At 46.2% G+C, this 19,737-nt stretch overlaps 2 protein-coding genes and 1 non-coding gene across 3 annotated transcripts in view; all 3 read left to right on the plus strand.

Moving 5' to 3' along the window:
* The window catches only part of LOC121053867 (ATP synthase subunit alpha, chloroplastic), a 1,585-nt gene extending 1,322 nt beyond the window's left edge, over positions 1-263 (plus strand). Inside the window, exon 1 of the mRNA XM_040522135.1 lies at positions 1-263. This exon is cut by the window's left edge and continues 1,322 nt beyond it. Coding sequence (XP_040378069.1) covers positions 1-174 — 174 coding nt within the window. The 3' untranslated portion in view covers positions 175-263.
* Positions 264-7,688: 7,425 nt separating this feature from the next.
* Positions 7,689-9,216, plus strand: LOC121053784 (ribulose bisphosphate carboxylase large chain). The gene is given in 1 exon segment (XM_040521558.1): positions 7,689-9,216. A coding segment is annotated over 1 exon segment (1,455 nt). The 5' UTR covers positions 7,689-7,712; the 3' UTR covers positions 9,168-9,216.
* A 10,170-nt stretch (positions 9,217-19,386) lies between these two features.
* Positions 19,387-19,458, plus strand: TRNAT-GGU. Its single transcript has one exon. It is a non-coding gene; the product is annotated as a tRNA-Thr (tRNA).
* The last annotated feature ends 279 nt before the right edge of the window (positions 19,459-19,737 follow it).

The raw sequence follows: 19,737 nt of genomic DNA on the forward strand, positions 1-19,737 counted from the left end.
ATTGGACAGGTAAAGAAATTTCTGGATGAGTTACATAAACACCTAAAAGATACTAAACCTCAATTCCAAGAAATTATATCTTCTAGCAAGACATTCACCGAGGAAGCGGAGATCCTTTTGAAGGAAGCTATTCAGGAACAACTCGAACGGTTTTCCCTTCAGGAACAAACATAAATTTTGCACGTCTACTCTTGTTAGTAGAAGTAGTAGAGGAGAAACCGTTGAGAAAGGTTTTTCATTTGAATCATGCAAAAAACAAAAAAGTTTTCTTAGTTTTTAGTATAGTTATTTAAAGAATAGATAGAAATAAGATTGCGTCCAATAGGATTTGAACCTATACCAAAGGTTTAGAAGACCTCTGTCCTATCCATTAGACAATGTATATCATGGGATCCCTTAGTGGATCGGCCATCAATAAACGAATCGTAGGAACTGGTTTCTTGGTCACGACCAGCTAAAACAAAAGTTCCATTAAAGAGCGTTTCCACGTGGTAGAACCTCCTCAGGGAATATAAGATTTTCATGAGGCTGATCCTGAGCTGCCATCCACGCACGAATACCCTCGTTTAAAAGAATATTTTTGGTGTAGAAAGTCTCAAATTCAGGATCTTCTGCTGCACGGATTTCCTGGGAAACGAAGTCATAGGCACGTAGGTTCAGAGCTAGGCCGACTACGCCAATGGCACTCATCCATAAACCGGTGACCGGTACAAATATCATAAAGAAATGTAACCAACGTTTATTGGAAAAGGCAACACCAAAGATTTGGGACCAAAAGCGATTAGCGGTGACCATTGAATAAGTTTCTTCAGCTTGGGTTGGGTTAAAAGCGCGGAAGGTATTTGCACCATCACCGTCCTCAAATAGAGTGTTTTCCACGGTTGCCCCATGAATAGCGCATAGCAGAGCCGCACCTAATACTCCGGCAACTCCCATCATATGAAATGGGTTCAATGTCCAATTATGAAATCCTTGGAAGAAGAGGATGAAGCGAAATATCGCTGCTACGCCAAAACTCGGCGCAAAGAACCAGCCGGATTGCCCCAGTGGATAAATCAGGAATACGGAAACAAAAATAGCGATTGGGCCAGAGAATGAAATTGCATTATAAGGCCGCAATTGAACAGACCGAGCAAGTTCAAATTGACGTAACATGAAACCTATTAGTGCAAAAGCCCCATGAAGAGCAACAAAAGTCCACAGACCACCTAATTGACACCAACGAGTAAAATCCCCCTGTGCTTCCGGGCCCCATAGTAGCAACAAAGAGTGTGCTAAACTATTGGCAGGGGTGGAAACTGCTGCGGTTAAGAAATTGCAACCTTCCAAATAGGAACTCGCCAATCCATGGGTATACCAAGAAGTTACAAAAGTTGTCCCTGTAAACCAACCTCCTAAAGCGAAATAAGCGCAAGGAAAAAGCAATAGGCCGGACCACCCTACAAAAACGAAACGGTCCCTTCGTAACCAGTTGTCCATAATATCAAATAAATCATTTTCTTCTTTAGTAACTCTACCAAGGGCTATAGTCATAGTGATCCTCCTATTCAATTACTTCAACCATTTTCGAGCACCCTATATCACTTCCAAGGCATACGATAGTTTGATTATCTGTGGACGATTTTTTTCTCGTTCAATGCCCTTTTTCAATGGTATGGTCTCGAAGATAGAAATTTTGCATTTTTATCTATGGAGTATGGGGTCACAACCGAGGTCGTGGTAAATCCATGAATTTGATTCAATTAGTTTTTCTTATACTATAGGAATAAACATTGGAATTCAGGATTATTCCATGATTCCTATTTCCAAGAAAGCCTATCCTTTAAGGGAAAAATGAAAAAAAGTAACCTCTCTTTTCCCACTCGCTCTCTATTACCTCTCTGGATCCTCGAATTGAAAGAGAGATTGAGAGGGATCAAGAATCCTAATTCTTGCTATTTGGAATGGATCCAATTCTATTGAGTCTGACTCATAGTGATCATTTCTCTTTAGCAAAGAATGACCTTGGTTATCAAAGGATTGAACAACCGGGATCCATTTACTTATGATACCTAGTTGACATTGATAAGAAGGATCTAATGAATTATGAGTTTAATAGATCCTCTTTAGCAGAAAGACGTATATTCCTTGCTCATCACTTATTCCCAAACCTCGTATGGGGCTAATCGTTTTCATTTACCATCTCAGGGAAAATCCTTTTCGTTCCGCTTAGCCCTATCGGGTATTTTAGTGATAGGTTCTATAGGAACTGGACGATCCTATTTGGTCAAATACCTAACAAAAAATTCCTATTTTCCTTTCATTAAGGTACGAGGGCTTCTTATTCCACAAGAAAAGAACGAAAGCACCTTTTCATTCTTTCATATACTGGGGGTTTTTACTTGGAAAAGACAATGTTCCATACTAAAGGATTCGGGTCCATAACCACGAGTTCCAGTGCACTAGATCTTGTAGCACTTAGCAACGAGGCCCTATGAATAGACATATCGAATTTTTGGTCGGGAAATTCGAATGAATCATTGAGTGAAAAGGGAGCAAAGAATGACAAAAGACGAGACTCTACTAGTCTTCACTCTTGTGGTTTCCTCGGTTTCTGTTTTCTTATTCGGGATCTTGCTTTTCATGGTTCTCATCTCTGCAACTCGCGATTTTCACGAGAGAACCAAATCCATGTTGGTGAAGATCATGATTTGGGCTGGCATAGTAGTACCGCGAATAAAGCCATTGCGACCCCCATAAAAGGAGTAGTCCCCCAACCCGGAGCTACTTTCCCATATTCCGAATTCAAGGGTTTCAATAAATTACCTACGCGAGTTTGTCTTGGTCCAGGTCTAGAACTATCTTCAACGGTTTGTGTAGCCATAAATTCTATTTAATGATTTGTGTTGACTTTGTATACTATTCCGTTGTAGTTGTAAATACACGATCTTTTCGTAGATCCATTGTAATCTTGAAATTCTATAAAAATGGAAACAGCAACTTTAGTCGCCATCTCCATATCTGGTTTACTTGTAAGCTTTACTGGGTATGCCTTATATACCGCGTTTGGGCCACCCTCCCAACAATTAAGAGATCCATTCGAAGAACATGGGGACTAATTGAAGTAAGAAGTCTCCCAGATGGGGAGACTTCTTACTTCAATTAAATTATTTCACTTTTTTAGTCGGAACCTTAGGTGGTTCTCGGAAGAAGATAGCGAAAAAATTATCCCTAAAGTCGAAACTAAAAGGAACGTATAAACCAATGCTTCCATAGATTCGATCGTGGTTTATTTACAATTCTAACTTCCACACCTATTCATTTGTCATTTGGGATCATTTCCCATATAAAGAAGAAAAAAGAGTCAAAGAAGGGATGGGAGATGTTTCCCATGTCAAATCAAAAAAGAGAGGGGAATGATACCAAAGCAATGCGGCATCAGGCTGGCTGTCTCCTTGTAGTTGGATCTGCGACTTTTTGGAATGTCCCAAATTCCACTTCAGCATCCAAGTCTGGATCAATACCAGCAAAAACATCTCGGAACAAGGTTCTAGCGCCATGCCAAATGTGTCCGAAAAAGAAGAGCAAAGCAAAGGTAGCATGACCAAAAGTGAACCAACCCCTTGGACTGCTGCGAAAAACACCATCTGATTTCAAAGTAGCCCGATCTAATTCAAAAATTTCCCCTAATTGGGAACGCCTCGCATATTTTTTTACAGTAGCAGGATCAGAATAACTTACTCCATTAAGTTCACCACCGTAGAACTCCACCGTTACGCCTACTTGTTCAACGCTATATTTGGATTCTGCTCTTCTAAAAGGAACGTCCGCTCTCACAATTCCCTCTTCATCTACCAAAACAACCGGAAATGTTTCAAAAAAAGTAGGCATACGACGTACAAAAAGTTCGCACCCTTCTTTATCTCTAAAGATGCGATGTCCTAACCATCCAACAGCTATTCCATCCCCATTGTCCATTGAGCCTGCTCTGAATAATCCCCCCTTTGCCGGATTATTACCAATATAATCATAAAAGGCTAATTTTTCGGGAATTTTAGACCAAGCTTCTGATAAACTGAGATTTTCGGCTAACCCATCACTAACTCTTCGATATATTTCTTGCTGAAAGTATCCCTGATCCCACTGATAACGAGTAGGCCCAAACAATTCGATTGGTGTAGTTGCTGACCCATACCACATAGTTCCGGCAACTACAAAAGCTGCAAAAAAAACAGCAGCGATACTACTGGAAAGTACAGTTTCAATATTGCCCATACGTAATCCTTTGTATAGACGTTGAGGTGGACGGACACTAAGATGGAATAGGCCCGCTAATATGCCCAATGTACCCACAGCAATATGATGAGAAGCTATTCCCCCCGGAACAAAAGGATCAAAACCTTCTGCACCCCATGCCGGATTTACAGCTTGCACCCCATGCCGGATTTACAGCTTGTACTTTTCCAGTTAGTCCATAAGGGTCGGACACCCATATCCCAGGACCATACAAACCGGTTACATGAAATGCGCCAAAGCCAAAGCAAGCCACCCCTGCAAGAAATAAATGAATTCCAAAGATCTTGGGCAAATCCAAAGAAGGTTTTCCCGTCCGATCATCACAGAATATTTCGAGGTCCCAATATACCCAATGCCAGATAGCTGCCAAGAAACACAAGCCAGAAAACACAATATGCGCCCCTGCCACACCTTCATAACTCCAAATACCCGGATTCGTTACAGTTCCTCCTGAAATACTCCAACCACCACACGAATTGGTTATTCCTAAATTTGTATAGATATGGTAGAGGGGCGTATTCAACCCCCCCTTATCCACTAGTTCCCCGCTCTTTAGTTTAACAGGGTAGAACTGTTTGGTAGCTGACAAGGCTCATAACCATGGGGTTGCGGGTTCGATTCCCACTACCTGCTCCATATTCCTTCTTTATGATATATGCATCAAAAAAAAAGAAAGAAGAAAAACTCACTAATTTCTAAAAAGTGAGCGACTGGGTCGATACAACTAAAAAAAACTGCTTACTTATCCCATGATATGGGGTAAAATTTAGGAATCCGCTTATGTAATAGAGCCGATCCACTAAAGGATTAAGCAGCGGTGTCAGCTTGATCGAATTATTGGGCACAGTATCAAAGATCTTTTAGAAGCACATACTCCTCCGGGGGGTCGATTAGGGCATGGGCATAAGGGCCTTTACGACACAATCAATAATTCGATTCATTTTCAATTAGGTCTTGCTCTAGCTTCTTTGGGGGTTATTACTTCCTTAGTAGCTCAACATATGTACTCTTTACCTTCTTATGCATTCATAGCACAAAACTTTACTACTCAAGCAGCTTTATATACTCATCACCAATACATTGCAGGGTTCATCATGATAGGGGCTTTTGCTCATGGAGCAATTTTTTTCATTAGGGATTACAATCCGGAACAGAATGAGGATAATGTATTGGCAAGAATGTTAGACCATAAAGAAGCTATCATATCTCATTTAAGTTGGGCTAGTCTCTTCCTAGGATTCCATACCTTGGGCCTTTATGTTCATAATGACGTCATGCTTGCTTTTGGTACTCCAGAAAAGCAAATCTTGATCGAACCTATATTTGCCCAATGGATACAATCGGCTCATGGTAAGACGACATATGGGTTCGATATACTCTTATCTTCAACGAGCGGTCCCGCTTTCAATGCGGGTCGAACCCTATGGTTACCCGGATGGTTGAATGCTGTTAACAAGAATAGTAATTTGCTTTTCTTAACAATAGGACCTGGGGATTTCTTGGTTCATCATGCTATTGCTCTAGGTTTGCATACAACTACATTGATTTTAGTAAAGGGTGCTTATCGCAATTCTTGGGTTGGATGAATTATCGGAGGAGGATCGTTTAACTGTAGCAAGAGCACGAAAAATTGAGCGCTTCTTATCACAACCGTTTTTTGTGGCAGAAGTTTTTACCGGTTCTCCGGGAAAGTATGTTGGTCTTGCAGAAACAATTAGGGGATTTCAACTAATCCTTTCCGGAGAATTAGACAGCCTACCCGAACAGGCTTTTTATTTGGTGGGTAACATCGATGAAGCTAGCACGAAAGCTATAAACTTAGAAGAGGAGAACAAATTGAAGAAATGAAATTAAATCTTTATGTACTGACTCCTAAGCGAATTATTTGGGATTGTGAAGTGAAAGAAATCATTTTATCTACTAATAGTGGCCAAATTGGCGTATTACCAAACCACGCCCCCATTAACACTGCTGTAGATATGGGTCCCTTGAGAATACGCCTCCTCAACGATCAATGGTTAACGGCGGTTCTATGGAGCGGTTTTGCCAGAATAGTTAATAATGAGATCATCATTTTAGGAAATGATGTGGAACTGGGTAGTGACATTGATCCGGAAGAAGCTCAACAGGCACTTGAAATAGCCGAAGCTAACGTGAGTAGAGTTGAGGGTACGAAAGAATTGGTTGAAGCGAAGCTAGCTCTCAGACGAGCTAGGATACGAGTCGAGGCTATTAATTGGATTCCTCCATCTAATTGAAGACAACCCAACGGTTTAGTTGATACAAAGAAAAAGGGAAGAGGGGTAGAAAAACTTATTAGATAGCGAAGGGAAGTAAGTCCAATGCTATCTAGTAATTTTTCTACCTACCTACCTACTATTGGATTTGAACCAATGACTCCCGTCGTATGAAAGCAATACTCTAACCACTGAGTTAAGTAGGCAATTTATCACCCCAAAGGAAGACCCTTTACTTCGATCGATTATAGATCGAATCCTTTTTATAAGCAAATACCGCTTCGTTATTCGTATGTTATATAGTAAACGGATATCCTCTACTATTAGAAATAGAAAATATTCATCTTGACAAGAAATTCTCTATATATTAAGATATCTCTGACAAGGGCTATAGCTCAGTTCGGTAGAGCAACTCGTTTACACATGCGCCAATGCTTTTCAAGGGAGCTTATTATGCAATGAACATAATGGATCTTATTGCAAAATCAATGTCTTACTTCATGGATTCGAGAGAATAGGAGAACAGTCGCCTGACAAATAGTTGGTTCAATCCGATTCAGGTACCAACTCAGGTGCCTAATCAAATAGAACCCTTACTGATTTGCTAGTTGATAAGGTAAATATCCAGCCCACTAAATGCTAGGCGTAATGAGGATAAGGGCCTCCAAAAAAATTCTTTTCGTTCTATGAACTTTAAGGTGTATCAAGTCTCATAGTCAACTCTTGTAGCGGAACGATAGAGACTCTATTTCACTTAGGTTGATTTAATTTAGGCCGGAGGCAGACCTAAGTCAAGGTAATCCTCCTTTGAAACACTTTGGTATTGCTCCTAGATAGATCATAATACAAATAATCAATCAGAGCACAGGGAACCATCTCATTATCTTTCCGTAAAGAAAAACTATGGTGGACTAACTGATCTTTCTATCAGTTGATAAAAGAGCCCAATGCAAAAAAATGCATGTTGGGTCTTTGAAACAGTTCGAATCATTTCAATAATAATCTGTTTGATCTGTTTTACCGAGAAGGTCTACGGTTCAAATCCGTATAGCCCTAATATGCCCTTTTTTTAGATTTTAGGAGAGATATCTTACGTTTCCTTTAGTATAGTTTTCATTTCCCTATTAGTACTTGTTTATAGACTGGACAGTCGCCTGCGCCATAAAATAGAGACCCTGTCGTTTTGAGAATTCTTAATTCATGAGTTGTAGGGAGGGACGTATGTCACCACAAACAGAAACTAAAGCAAGTGTTGGATTTCAAGCTGGTGTTAAGGATTATAAATTGACTTACTACACCCCGGAGTACGAAACCAAGGACACTGATATCTTGGCAGCATTCCCAGTAACTCCTCAGCCGGGGGTTCCGCCCGAAGAAGCAGGGGCTGCAGTAGCTGCCGAATCTTCTACTGGTACGTGGACAACTGTTTGGACTGATGGACTTACCAGTCTTGATCGTTACAAAGGACGATGCTATCACATCGAGCCCGTTGTTGGGGAGGAAAATCAATATATCGCTTATGTAGCTTATCCATTAGACCTATTTGAAGAGGGTTCTGTTACTAACATGTTTACTTCCATTGTGGGTAACGTATTTGGTTTCAAAGCCCTACGCGCTCTACGTCTGGAGGATCTGTGAATTCCCCCTACTTATTCAAAAACTTTCCAAGGTCCGCCTCATGGTATCCAAGTTGAAAGGGATAAATTGAACAAGTATGGTCGTCCTTTATTGGGATGTACTATTAAACCAAAATTGGGATTATCCGCAAAAAATTATGGTAGAGCATGTTATGAGTGTCTACGTGGTGGACTTGATTTTACCAAAGATGATGAAAACGTAAACTCACAACCATTTATACGTTGGAGGGACCGTTTTGTCTTTTGTGCCGAAGCTATTTATAAATCACAGGCCGAAACCGGTGAAATTAAGGGGCATTACTTGAATGCGACTGTCGGTACATGCGAAGAAATGATTAAAAGAGCCGTATTTGCGAGGGAGTTAGGGGTTCCTATTGTAATGCATGACTACTTAACCGGGGGATTCACCGCAAATACTAGTTTGGCTCAATATTGCCGCGACAACGGCCTACTTCTTCACATTCACCGAGCAATGCATGCAGTTATTGATAGACAGAAAAATCATGGTATGCATTTCCGTGTATTAGCTAAAGCATTGCGTATGTCTGGGGGAGATCATATCCACGCTGGTACAGTAGTAGGTAAGTTAGAAGGGGAACGCGAAATGACTTTAGGTTTTGTTGATTTATTGCGTGATGATTTTATTGAAAAAGATCGTGCTCGCGGTATCTTTTTCACTCAGGACTGGGTATCCATGCCAGGTGTTATACCGGTGGCTTCAGGGGGTATTCATGTTTGGCATATGCCAGCTCTGACCGAAATCTTTGGAGATGATTCTGTATTGCAATTTGGTGGAGGAACTTTAGGACATCCTTGGGGTAATGCACCTGGTGCAGCAGCTAATCGGGTGGCTTTAGAAGCCTGTGTACAAGCTCATAACGAAGGGCGCGATCTTGCTCGTGAAGGTAATGAAATTATCCGATCAGCTTGCAAATGGAGTCCTGAACTATCCGCAGCTTGTGAAGTATGGAAGGCGATCAAATTCGAGTTCGAGCCGGTAGATAAACTAGATAACTAGATAAGTAGATAAAATTAGATATAAATAAGGTCTAAATAAAAAAGAAGCGCAATAGAAAGATCAAAAATCAGTTACGAAATGCAGTAATTCTTCTTTTTTCTTCTAATTGATTACAATTAAACTCGGCTCAATCATTAGTCAGGACGCTGTCTCTCACTAGGGGAGGAGCTAGAGCAAAAATAAGGGGTGGCTAACTTTTTTGTCTATAGTTGCATATATAATTCTATAACCAAAATACACTAAATAAATTGATGTCCATTGACTATAAATATCTCTCAATGATAACAATGTGAAAAGTACGTAAAAAGTTAGAAGTTATGTACACATTGGAGAAACCAACCCATAAGAGTATAATATTAAAAAATGAGAATGTTTCAAACATAGATTTCATATCTCCAAATCCCCTATCGCAAAACATATAAGAAATCATGCAAAATATAAATGATTTCATCGTCTTCATTCCTCCATGGGACATTGGGCTAAAAGAGAGAGAAACATAGTTAAATTCCTGACAAAGTCTAAGCCTTTCAATAATTTGATATAAATAAAATTAATTACCTATTGTTGATTGTTTTTGCGGGTGGTCATATTCAAGAACCGATCAACTACCAATCAAATAGCTAGTTAAGTTTTTCATTTCTTCTTCCTCCACATAGCAAATAAATCTATGAATTAAGTGTTAATCACAACACAATTGGACAAGTATATCTTCACAATGTCCATAGTTGAAAAACACCGCTCAACTGTAGCAGTAGTGTGGGATACCTATACCGGGGGTATTAGGAGACTATACAAATATGTACAGTCAACGGGGTACCAAATAGGGAGGAGAATATATTTGTATGGTGTCGGCTAGGAGTCTGGTATGTACCGGATTGCATGTCGAGTACTTTGGACCCGAGCCATAACCGAATTGAGATAGATCTTAGTCTCACTAGATTAGGACTCTATCATATCTGTAACCCTTCCCCCACTATATAAGGGGTACGGGGTGCCACCTTGAGGGCAACGAAGATCCATCTGTGCAATACAGTTGGATTAAGGTATTATCTCGCCACATCGAGAGCCTGAACCTGGGTAAATTCTTTCCCTCTTCATCATTAACCATCGAATTCCGAGCTTGGTAGCCACCCTATAAGTTTATTGCCGACATCAAACGTCGACATATGGCGCGCCAAGTAGGGGGTGTGCTATCTTTCTTTTTACAATCTAAAGCTCTTTTTGCGAAGTTCGATGGATTTCAACTCGAACATCATAAAGAGGAAGTTCCCGCCGGGCTCAACCTTCAAGTTTGGCGGCATCAGGCTTCAGACCGACCAGTTCGGTGCGTTGTCAACTCAAGCTCCTCCGACTCCGACGAGGAAGTCTGTCGGTTCGAGCCTAACAAAGAGGCATCGGGTCAGACTCTGATCCAATCTGGGTCGCATGACACCGAGATGCTTTCCCCTAGCTCGAACCGACAGGCATGTCAGGATGCAACTCCGATGGAGGTGCAAATCAATCCCAAGGCCACGCCGACCTCTCTGGTCAACGCTTCCGAGTCTTGGAGCAGCACCGGAAGCTTCGTGCCTCCCCGAGAGACTTTGCGGCCAGCAAGCCGGTGTCGCCTTACTCTGCAGCTAGACGGCAAGAGGAGGAGACGGCCCGACTAGCTGAAGAGCACCCGACTCGAGGAAGAGAAGGAACACCAGGAGCGGGAAGAAAAGGAATGACAAGCAATGCACTCTCACGCCGTGCTACGGATCCAATCTCGCAAGATGTAGCGTGATCTCCTCCAGACCCAGGTCGACGGACACGACGTCTTCAAGACGCCTCAGCAGAACGTCCGTGCAGCCACCGATCTACTTGGTGACATCATCCAGCAGCACCCACAGCTAGACCTTCCTATGGTGGAAACCAAAAACAATGTCAAGGCCATGGTGACAACTGCTGCGATCCAGCACTCCCTCCAGCGCACGATAGGTACCCCAGCTGCCCATTCGGAGGCTCAATCGTCCAGATCTCCTAGGTCTCGGGCGAACGTCTCCTGGCAGTCGACTGATTCCTGGCCGCATAGCGAAAGCAAGGCGCGCCGACACTCCCCTAACTCAACGTAGAGGAGAGACTCCGTCGAGAGGCGACGCCGTATCGACGACGAGATTCACTGACTAGATCGGCAATGCTAGGAGCTCAGGGCTAAGAAGCGGCATCTCAATGAACAAAACTGTGCTGACCTCTGCCACAGGCTCGAACACCGACGTCGGGAGGACCATCTCCATGATCGGGACCATCAAAGTCATAGCCAGACGTCTCGGCATCGATCACCCGATAGCTCTGACACTGACATGACAGACGGCGTCCCAGCGTTCACCAAGAACTTAAGTCAGTTGACTTGGCCAACTGGTTTCAAGCCCACTGGTGGCCCGCTCGCGTACGAGTCCAAGCGGAAGCAGAAGCTCGCATCAAGGGAGATCAACACCACAACGGTGGATGTCCCCTAGTACCTACGGTGGTCGAAGGTTCCGATCACTTTCGACCGCTCGGATCATCCTAACCGAGTGGCTCACCCGGGGCGGTACCCACTGGTGCTAGCCCCAGTCGTCAAAAGTGTTAAGCTGAAGCGCGTCCTCACCGATGGAGGGAGCGCACTCAACATCCTCTTCGCGAAGACGCTCGACGACATGAAGATCCCGAGGACGGAGCTACGCCCAAGCAATGTGCCCTTCCATGGTGTTATTCCCAGGCTATTAGCAACACCACTCGGGCAGATCACTCTTCCAGTTACCTTTGGGACATAGGACAACTACCGGAAGGAGAACATCTGCTTTGAAGTCACTGACTTTGAGACGGTGTACCATGCCCTCATCGGCAGGCCCGCGCTGGCGAAGTTCATGGCGGTCCCACACTACACCTACCTCATGGTTAAGATGCCCTAACCACATGGTGTCATCACCCTGCGCAGCGACATCAAGCAGGCCTTCAGCTGCGAGGTGGAGAGCTACGAGATTGCACAACAGGCTGAAGGACAAGCCGGACGTGAGCAGATACGTGAAGCTTCGACTCGCAAGACAGAGGACGATGATCTACCATCTAAAAAGGTGGCAAAAATCACCTCCAACGAGAAGAAGCAGATTGCCCTCGACCCCACCAAATTTACTTTCATAGGAACTCAATTAGATTCCAAATAGGAACTCGCGCTTGTCACTTTCCTCCAAAATAATAAAGATATTTTTGCTTGGAAACCGTCTGATATGCCGGGAGTCCCTAGGGAAGTGATTGAGCACTCCTTGAATGTAAAAGACGACGCTAGGCCAGTTAAGCAGCGCCTTCGCTGCTTCACACAAGACATCAAAGTCGCTATTAAGGAGGAGTTGACCAAACTACCCGCGACTGGCTTCATTAAAGAAGTCAAATACCCCGACTGGTTGGCCAACCCCATCTTGGTCAAAAAGAAGAACAATAAATGGCAAATGTGTGTGGATTACACGGACCTTAACAAGGCATGCCCTAAGGATCCGTTTGGTCTACCGCGCATCGACCAAGTCGTAGACTCGATGGCTGGCTGCGCATTACTCAACTTTCTCGATTGCTACTCAGGCTACCATCAGATCAGCCTAAGACAGGCCGATCAGATGAAGACCTCCTTCATCACACCATTCGGCGAGTATTGCTGCAGCACAATGTCGTTTGGTCTAAAAAATGCAGGGGCAACCTACCAGCGAACCATCCAAGGTTGCCTCCACGACCAGATCGGGCGAAACGTGGAAGCATACGTCGACGACGTGGTTGTAAAGTTGAGGAAAAAGGATGACTTACTAGATGACCTAGAGGAAACCTTCAACAACCTCCGATGCTACAGGATGAAATTAAACCCAGAGAAGTGAGTGTTTGGCATTCCCTCCGGCATGCTCCTTGGCTTCGTCGTATCCCGACGGGGCATCGAGCCAAACCCGAAGAAAGTCTAGGCCAAACTAAAAATGAACCCTCCCAGCGAGCTCCGACACGTTCAGAAGTTGGCCGGATGCATGGCAGCTCTCAGCCGATTCGTTTCACGACTCGGCCTCCGAGGGATGCCCTTCTTCAAGCTACTGAAGAAGACCGACCACTTCACATGGACCCCGGAAGAGCAAGAAGCCTTTGAGGACTTCAAGAAATACTTGACCTCTCCCCCCGTGCTGGCTTCGCCTAGCCCAAACGAGCCGCTCCTACTCTACTACATCTCGGCCACAGAACAAGTCGTCAGCACAGTCCTCGTGGTCGAGCAGGAAAAAGACGGACACGCTCAGCTGGTGCAGGAACCGTTCTACTTCATCAACGAAGTACTTGGAGAATCCAAGCTAAAATACCCCTAGGTCCAGAAACTTCTCTACGGCATCCTGATAATGGTAAGGAAGCTCGTTCATGACTTCCAAGCCCACCAGGTTTCAGTCATCACATCCTATCCACTCAGTGGTATCATACACAACAAGGAAGTGCAAGGCCACATTGCGAAGTGGGCACTAGAGATGATGCCATACAACATCAGCTTCAAGCCACGCACCACGATAAAGTCACAGGCACTTGCCGACTTCGTGGCCGAGTGGACCGACGTGCAACTGGAAACCGAGCCAGAAGAGTTGGCCCACTGGACAATGTACTTCGGCAGCTCTTTACGCATGTCGGGGGCCGGGGCTAGAGTAGTGCTTATATCGCCCAACGGCGAAAGATTCACGTACGTGCTCCAGATCCACTTCCCGGCATTCCACAATGTCGCCGAGTACGAAGCACTCCTTCACGGGCTACGGTTGAATATAACCCTTGGGATTAGGCGGCTGCTTGTTCGAGGAGATTCCCAGCTAGTCGTCAACCAGGTCATGAATGAGTGGACCTGCGCTGACGAAAACATGCAAGCCTACCGACAAGAGGTGCGCAAACTCGAAAACAAGTTCGAGGGACTCGAGCTGGTTCACGTCTTGCAGCACAACAATCAAGCCGCCGACGAACTAGCCAATCTCGGCTCAAAACAGCTGCAGGTGCCAACCGATATATTCGTCGAACACCTCACAAAGCCTACAGTCGCGAAAAAGGATGAACCCAAACCAACCCCGAGTGGAATAGAAGATGCATGAGACGACGGCCAACCACCAAACCCCAACGACCGCACGGTCACAGTCATCACTGACAACTGGAGAACTCCATTCATCAAGTTCCTCATGGAGGAAGTCCTCCCGACCGATAAGGCTGAAGCTGAACGCGTCAGCCGACGAAGCTACTGCTATATCATGTCAGACGAGGAGCTCCTTCGGCGAAGCACATTGGACATTCTCATGCGCTGTGTGCTCCCTGAAGAGGGCAAACGAATACTCCAGTCAATCCACTCGGGCCTCTGTGGCAACCATGCCTCAGCCAAGACGCTATTTTGAAAAGCCTACAGGCAAGGGTTCTTCTGGCCAACCGCCGTCACTGACGCGCAAGAGTTGGTTAGAAAGTGTGAGGGGTGCCAATTCTTCGCAAGACAGACACACGCGTCAGCACAGTAACTGCAAACTATCCCGATCTCCTAGCCGTTCGCCATCTGGGGACTCGACATTGTCAGGCCCTTCAAGTGGGCACCAGGAGGGTTCACCCACCTGTTCGTCGCCATTGAAAAATTCACTAAGTGGATAGAAGCAAAACCGGTCGCCACAATCGACTCGGCGCATGCGAGAGACTTCATACAGAACGACTTCCAAGATTTTTGCGAGGAGCGTGGGATCAAGATCTGCTACGCCTCCATAGCACACCCGAAGAGCAACGGGCAGGTCAAAAGAGCTAACGGCATGATCCTTCAAGGAATCAAAACCAGGGTCTTTGACCAACTACATCCCTACGCCAGACGATGGATGCAAGAGCTGCCGCCAGTACTCAGGGCACTTCGCACCTCCGTCAGTCGGGCTGCGGGACAATCGCCCTTCTTCCTTATGTACAGAGCAGAGGCAGTCCTGCCCACCGACCACGAATCGTTTCGCATACGCAATTACAACGAGTTCATGGCAGACACGACTAGGGAAGATGACCTCAACAGGTCGGAAGAAGCCAGGGATATCGCAACTATCCAGTCGGCGTGCTATCTACAGGGACTCCGCCGATACCACAACAGGAATGTTCGCAGTCGAGCGTTCCTAGTCGGCAACCTGGTCTTACACAAAGTACAGACCACAAAAGATCGACACAAGCTCTTGACAATCTGGGAAGGGCCCTACGTCATAGTCAATCTCCTGTAATTTTTTCTTTTTACACTTTGACTGCCCTTGCCGAGTGCCTCCCACTCGGAATACCAGTCGGGGGCTACAATGTACTCTACCTTCGGGTTCCATTTTAATAAAATCTACTGCCAATGAGCCCTTTAACTGTCAGTTAATCGAAGTCTGGTTGCAGTAGCACATCCGCTCAGCCACACCTCGCTTCCCACCAAACCGAGTAACACAACGCTAAGCCCCGTGCTGGCTAAGTCTGCTCGGAGGCTGCTGGGACAGGCACACATCGAGAGGATAACTGGTCACGTGACAACGAAACACACCACAGCAGAAGACTCTAAAGCAAATAGATTAAATAAAGTCACATCATAATAGTTCACCTCGAACATGGTTAACTACTACAAGTTCTCCTACTTCTTTACAGGCCAAGGTCATCTGCGACCGACTCGGCAGCCTTCTGTGACTTGTTGACGTACTTCATAGCTGTCTCCTCATCACAGTCAGCAGCAAACCCGTCGCAGATGGCATCAACCTCCACCCGAGGATACAACGACTTTACGACAGCAAGAGCGTGGCTATACGCCAGCTTTGCCGTCTCCCGCAACTTGGCACCATGCGCCGCGGGTATCTTCTCCAGCTGTTGGACAACCCCGTCTATGTTGATCAATGAGGTACCTCGTGCCAGCAGCGGTGTCGCTCCAAGCACATTAAGGGCAACCATGACAAGGCGATCCCGAGCCAGCTCAGTTTCCTGAGCCCTAGCCTCGGCAGCCTCCACCACAAGTCAGAAGTCGCTCGGAAGGGAGAAACGAAGGACCGGGTATAGTAAAACGTAGCCACGAGCTCGGCGATGGCAACGTCCTTGGCTTTCTTGAGCCCAGCGCATTTGGCTTCTAGCACAGCCTTCGAAGACGAAAGCTGTGTCACGCCCAGAAATTCCTCACAAGAATTTCTGAACTTAATTGTGTATTAAATCCCTGTCCAGGACCAGCCAGGGTACACAAAAAGACAATGTTGATTACATAACCATCGTTCTTAGAAACAACTGAAAATTACACTTATTCTAGCGGAAATGCAACGGAAAGAAAAAAGGTAGACTAGCTCAAGCGGGTACGGCTCCAGTCCACAGGCAAAGCTTCGACGGCAGATCAGCTCACTCCGTAGAGACACCTCCATCGGACTCGATTTCCAGCTCTGGTGGGGAAAGTTAAGCAAGGCTGAGTACAAACCACCGTACTCAACAAGTGACACGGACAAGAGGGTAATAAATGATGCATAGGGATTATCAAGGACAGGCTAGGGTTAGTTGCAATAAAGCAGCAGTTAAACAAATAACAGAGATTAAAAAGAATAAAGGTAATTGAATACAGTAAAGGATAAGTAAATAACAGTTGTAAAATACCACAACACTGTCCAACGTTACACCATGTTGCAACAGGCCCAACCGCTACTCAACGTTACACCACGTTGCAGTAGTCCCGAGAGAAAACCAGTTTACTCAAGTTATTAAAGGTTCACTAATCACAGCGAAGCTGGGAGCTCGCCCGTAACCGTGGGCACGGCTATTCGAATAGGTTATACTCTGATCAGAGGTGCACTACTGCACCCACAAGTCACGACTCCACTACATTTGAACGTGCGCCGACATACCACCATGGTTTACCGGAAAGGAGACCGTGATAGGACCCATCACATAACCCTCCCTATTTAATCGTACCACACTTCAGGTTTCACCCCCTCCTTTACACCAAGTCGGGCAGTCCCCTCTTGTGCCTTGGTAGATCCGGAAGCAGCAGAGGCTTTCGCTACACCACGATTGCCCGTCCAGTAGTTCGAAGCCATGCTTCAAATCCCACCTTACCCATTTCGGCATGTGGTTAGCACTTAATTACTTCCAGGGTTTCCCGTGAACCGGTCCTTAATTGCCATGGGTGCGACTCTCAAAACCATGCACCCACAGCCCACCATTATCAATATTTTAGTTGACAATAGCCCGAATCGGGTAATGAACCATTATCTCAGCTATTCAGAACTAAGCATGATTTAAATGTGATCCCATGAGCTACTTGTTCTAAGCACGGCTAAGCATTAACCTAGGCCTAACTCTAATCAAGTTACCCCTGGTCCATCATGAATAAAGTTGGATAATCAACGGCATAATAACAAGGTTTACCCGAAAAATAACATACAGTAAATACTTTAATTAAAACAATGCATATTTGAATAAAGAAAGCAGGGAATTTGCAATAATGGGTTCAATATGATCAAAGATGAGTGCCACTTGCCTTGCTCTGGCCCTTGGGGAACTTCGGCGACGATCTCGAAGTAAACCGGCTCTTCGGAGGGGTCCGACTCTAAGCGACAAAGCACAAAAATAAATAAAACAGGCACAAACTCTACTAAAACAGCAAAAGAAACTATTTTTAATGGATTCTTGGCATTTTTCTGGATTTAATGAAACTTGAATGGACCTAAACGGAGACTAGATGAATTACTTATGAATTTTAGAAGTTTAACTATGTTTTTAAACTAAACAGAAAACTTTATTGATTTATTGCGCAATTAATGGGGCTGCTGACGTCAGCGAGGAGAGAGGAGGCTGACGGCTGACAGGTGGGGGCCACTTGTTGGTGGGAGAGAGGGGAAGTGGGCGGCTGACACGCGGGCTCGACCGAGAGGGAGGGGCTGGCGGGTGGGACCCGCTGGCTAGTGAGAGGGAAACAGAGAGGGGGAGGAGGGCGCGGCGGAGACGGCGAGGGCCAAGGAGAAGGAGAAGGTGGCGACGGCGATGACCGGCGGTGCGAGGGTGTCGACGACGGCGACATCGACGACAGCGACATCGACCGGCGACCGGAGGGCGACGACGGCGTCGGCGAGCACTGGCGCGAGGTGACGGGCGGCGGCGCACGGTCAGGCAGGGGTCATGGCGAGCGGAGGGGTGGCGGCGACGGAGACAGCGGCGCATCGGCGAGGGCGAGGCGGAGGTGGGGACGCGGACGAGCGGCGGCTTGCGACGTTCGGTGGCGAGGTCGGCCAACGGCGTCGAGACGACGGGGCACGGCGGCGGGAGGGACGAAGGGGGCGGCGACGATGCTCGGGTGCACACCGGCAGCAACGGAGGCTGGTGGGAGGTCAGCGAGGTAGAGGCGGCGGTGGTGACGCGGGTGGGCGGCGACGTCCGACGGCCGACGAGGAGATCGGCGGCTGACGGCGACGGAGGGAAGCTTCGGGCGGAGAGGTGGAAAGTGGCGGCTGGGCAGAGGCACGGGGATTTTATAGGGTGGCGGCGTCGGCTAGGGCGGAGCGGCTGGTGGAGACCGAGTCGACGACGCGGCGAACTCGGCGGCGGCGGTTGCGGTGGCGGCGCGGCGGCACGTCGTCCGGAGGAGTCGGGGCGGAGGCGGACTCGGCCGGCGCCCGAGTTCGGTCGCTGACTGGCGGGGCCCGCCTGTCAGTGGCGCAAGGAAGGAGGGAGGCAAGGCGGACTTCACCGCAAGCGCGGGCGCGGGAGCAGGCGAGCTGGGCTGACGGCCCTGGTAGAGGGGAGCGCGCGCGGGAGGGGCGGGAGGCCGGTGGCCTGCTCGGCTGGGCTGGCCGAACGGGGAAAGTGGGCCGGCTCGGCTGGGCCGGCCCGGGAAGGAGGAAAAAGAAAAAGAAAAAGGGAGAGGAGAAAAATTGGACTTCGGCCCAATTTGAGAAGGAAGGGAAAAAGAAAGGAAAAAGGAGGGAGAAAGAAAAACCCCATTTTTGTCGAATTTTAAATTAATTTGTTTGATCAAATTTTTCAGACCGTTCTGAGCATGTGAAAAGTCAATTCAATAACCTAAAGATAAAAAACCCTATACTTTGTGCAAGTGATATGAGAGAATATGAAAGATTTTCCTATTTTTCTTGATTTTCTTAAGATTTTTTTGAACCTGACCATGAATCGACTTCTATATCTTGATATATACATATATAATGTACAGTATGCAGTAGACCTATAATGGGAAATGAAAGTGGCTAATTTTGGAATTGAATAAGAAGCCCTTTTAACTCAGTGGTAGAGTAATGCCATGGTAAGGCATAAGTCATCGGTTCAAACCCGATAAAGGGCTTTTTTACTTAGTGGTAGAGTAATGTCGTGGTAAGACGTGAGTCAGTGGTTCAAATCCGATAAAGTACTTTTCTACTAATTTGATGACTTAGTGCGAGATGTTGGGTCTTGCTCACTTCGGGCAGACCGAAACCTACTGACCATGGGATTGGGTCCACGACCAGGGTGATACCGGTAAGCCGAATGCCGAAACGTCAAGTCGTGCCTAGCCCTGAGCGTTGTCATCAAACTGTAAGCAGCTTCCTGGCAGGCATGCTCATGCGAGCCTCCGGCTCCCTCT

Source organism: Oryza brachyantha, chromosome 3, assembly GCF_000231095.2.
Source record: "Oryza brachyantha chromosome 3, ObraRS2, whole genome shotgun sequence".
Classification (NCBI taxonomy): Eukaryota; Viridiplantae; Streptophyta; class Magnoliopsida; order Poales; family Poaceae; genus Oryza; species Oryza brachyantha.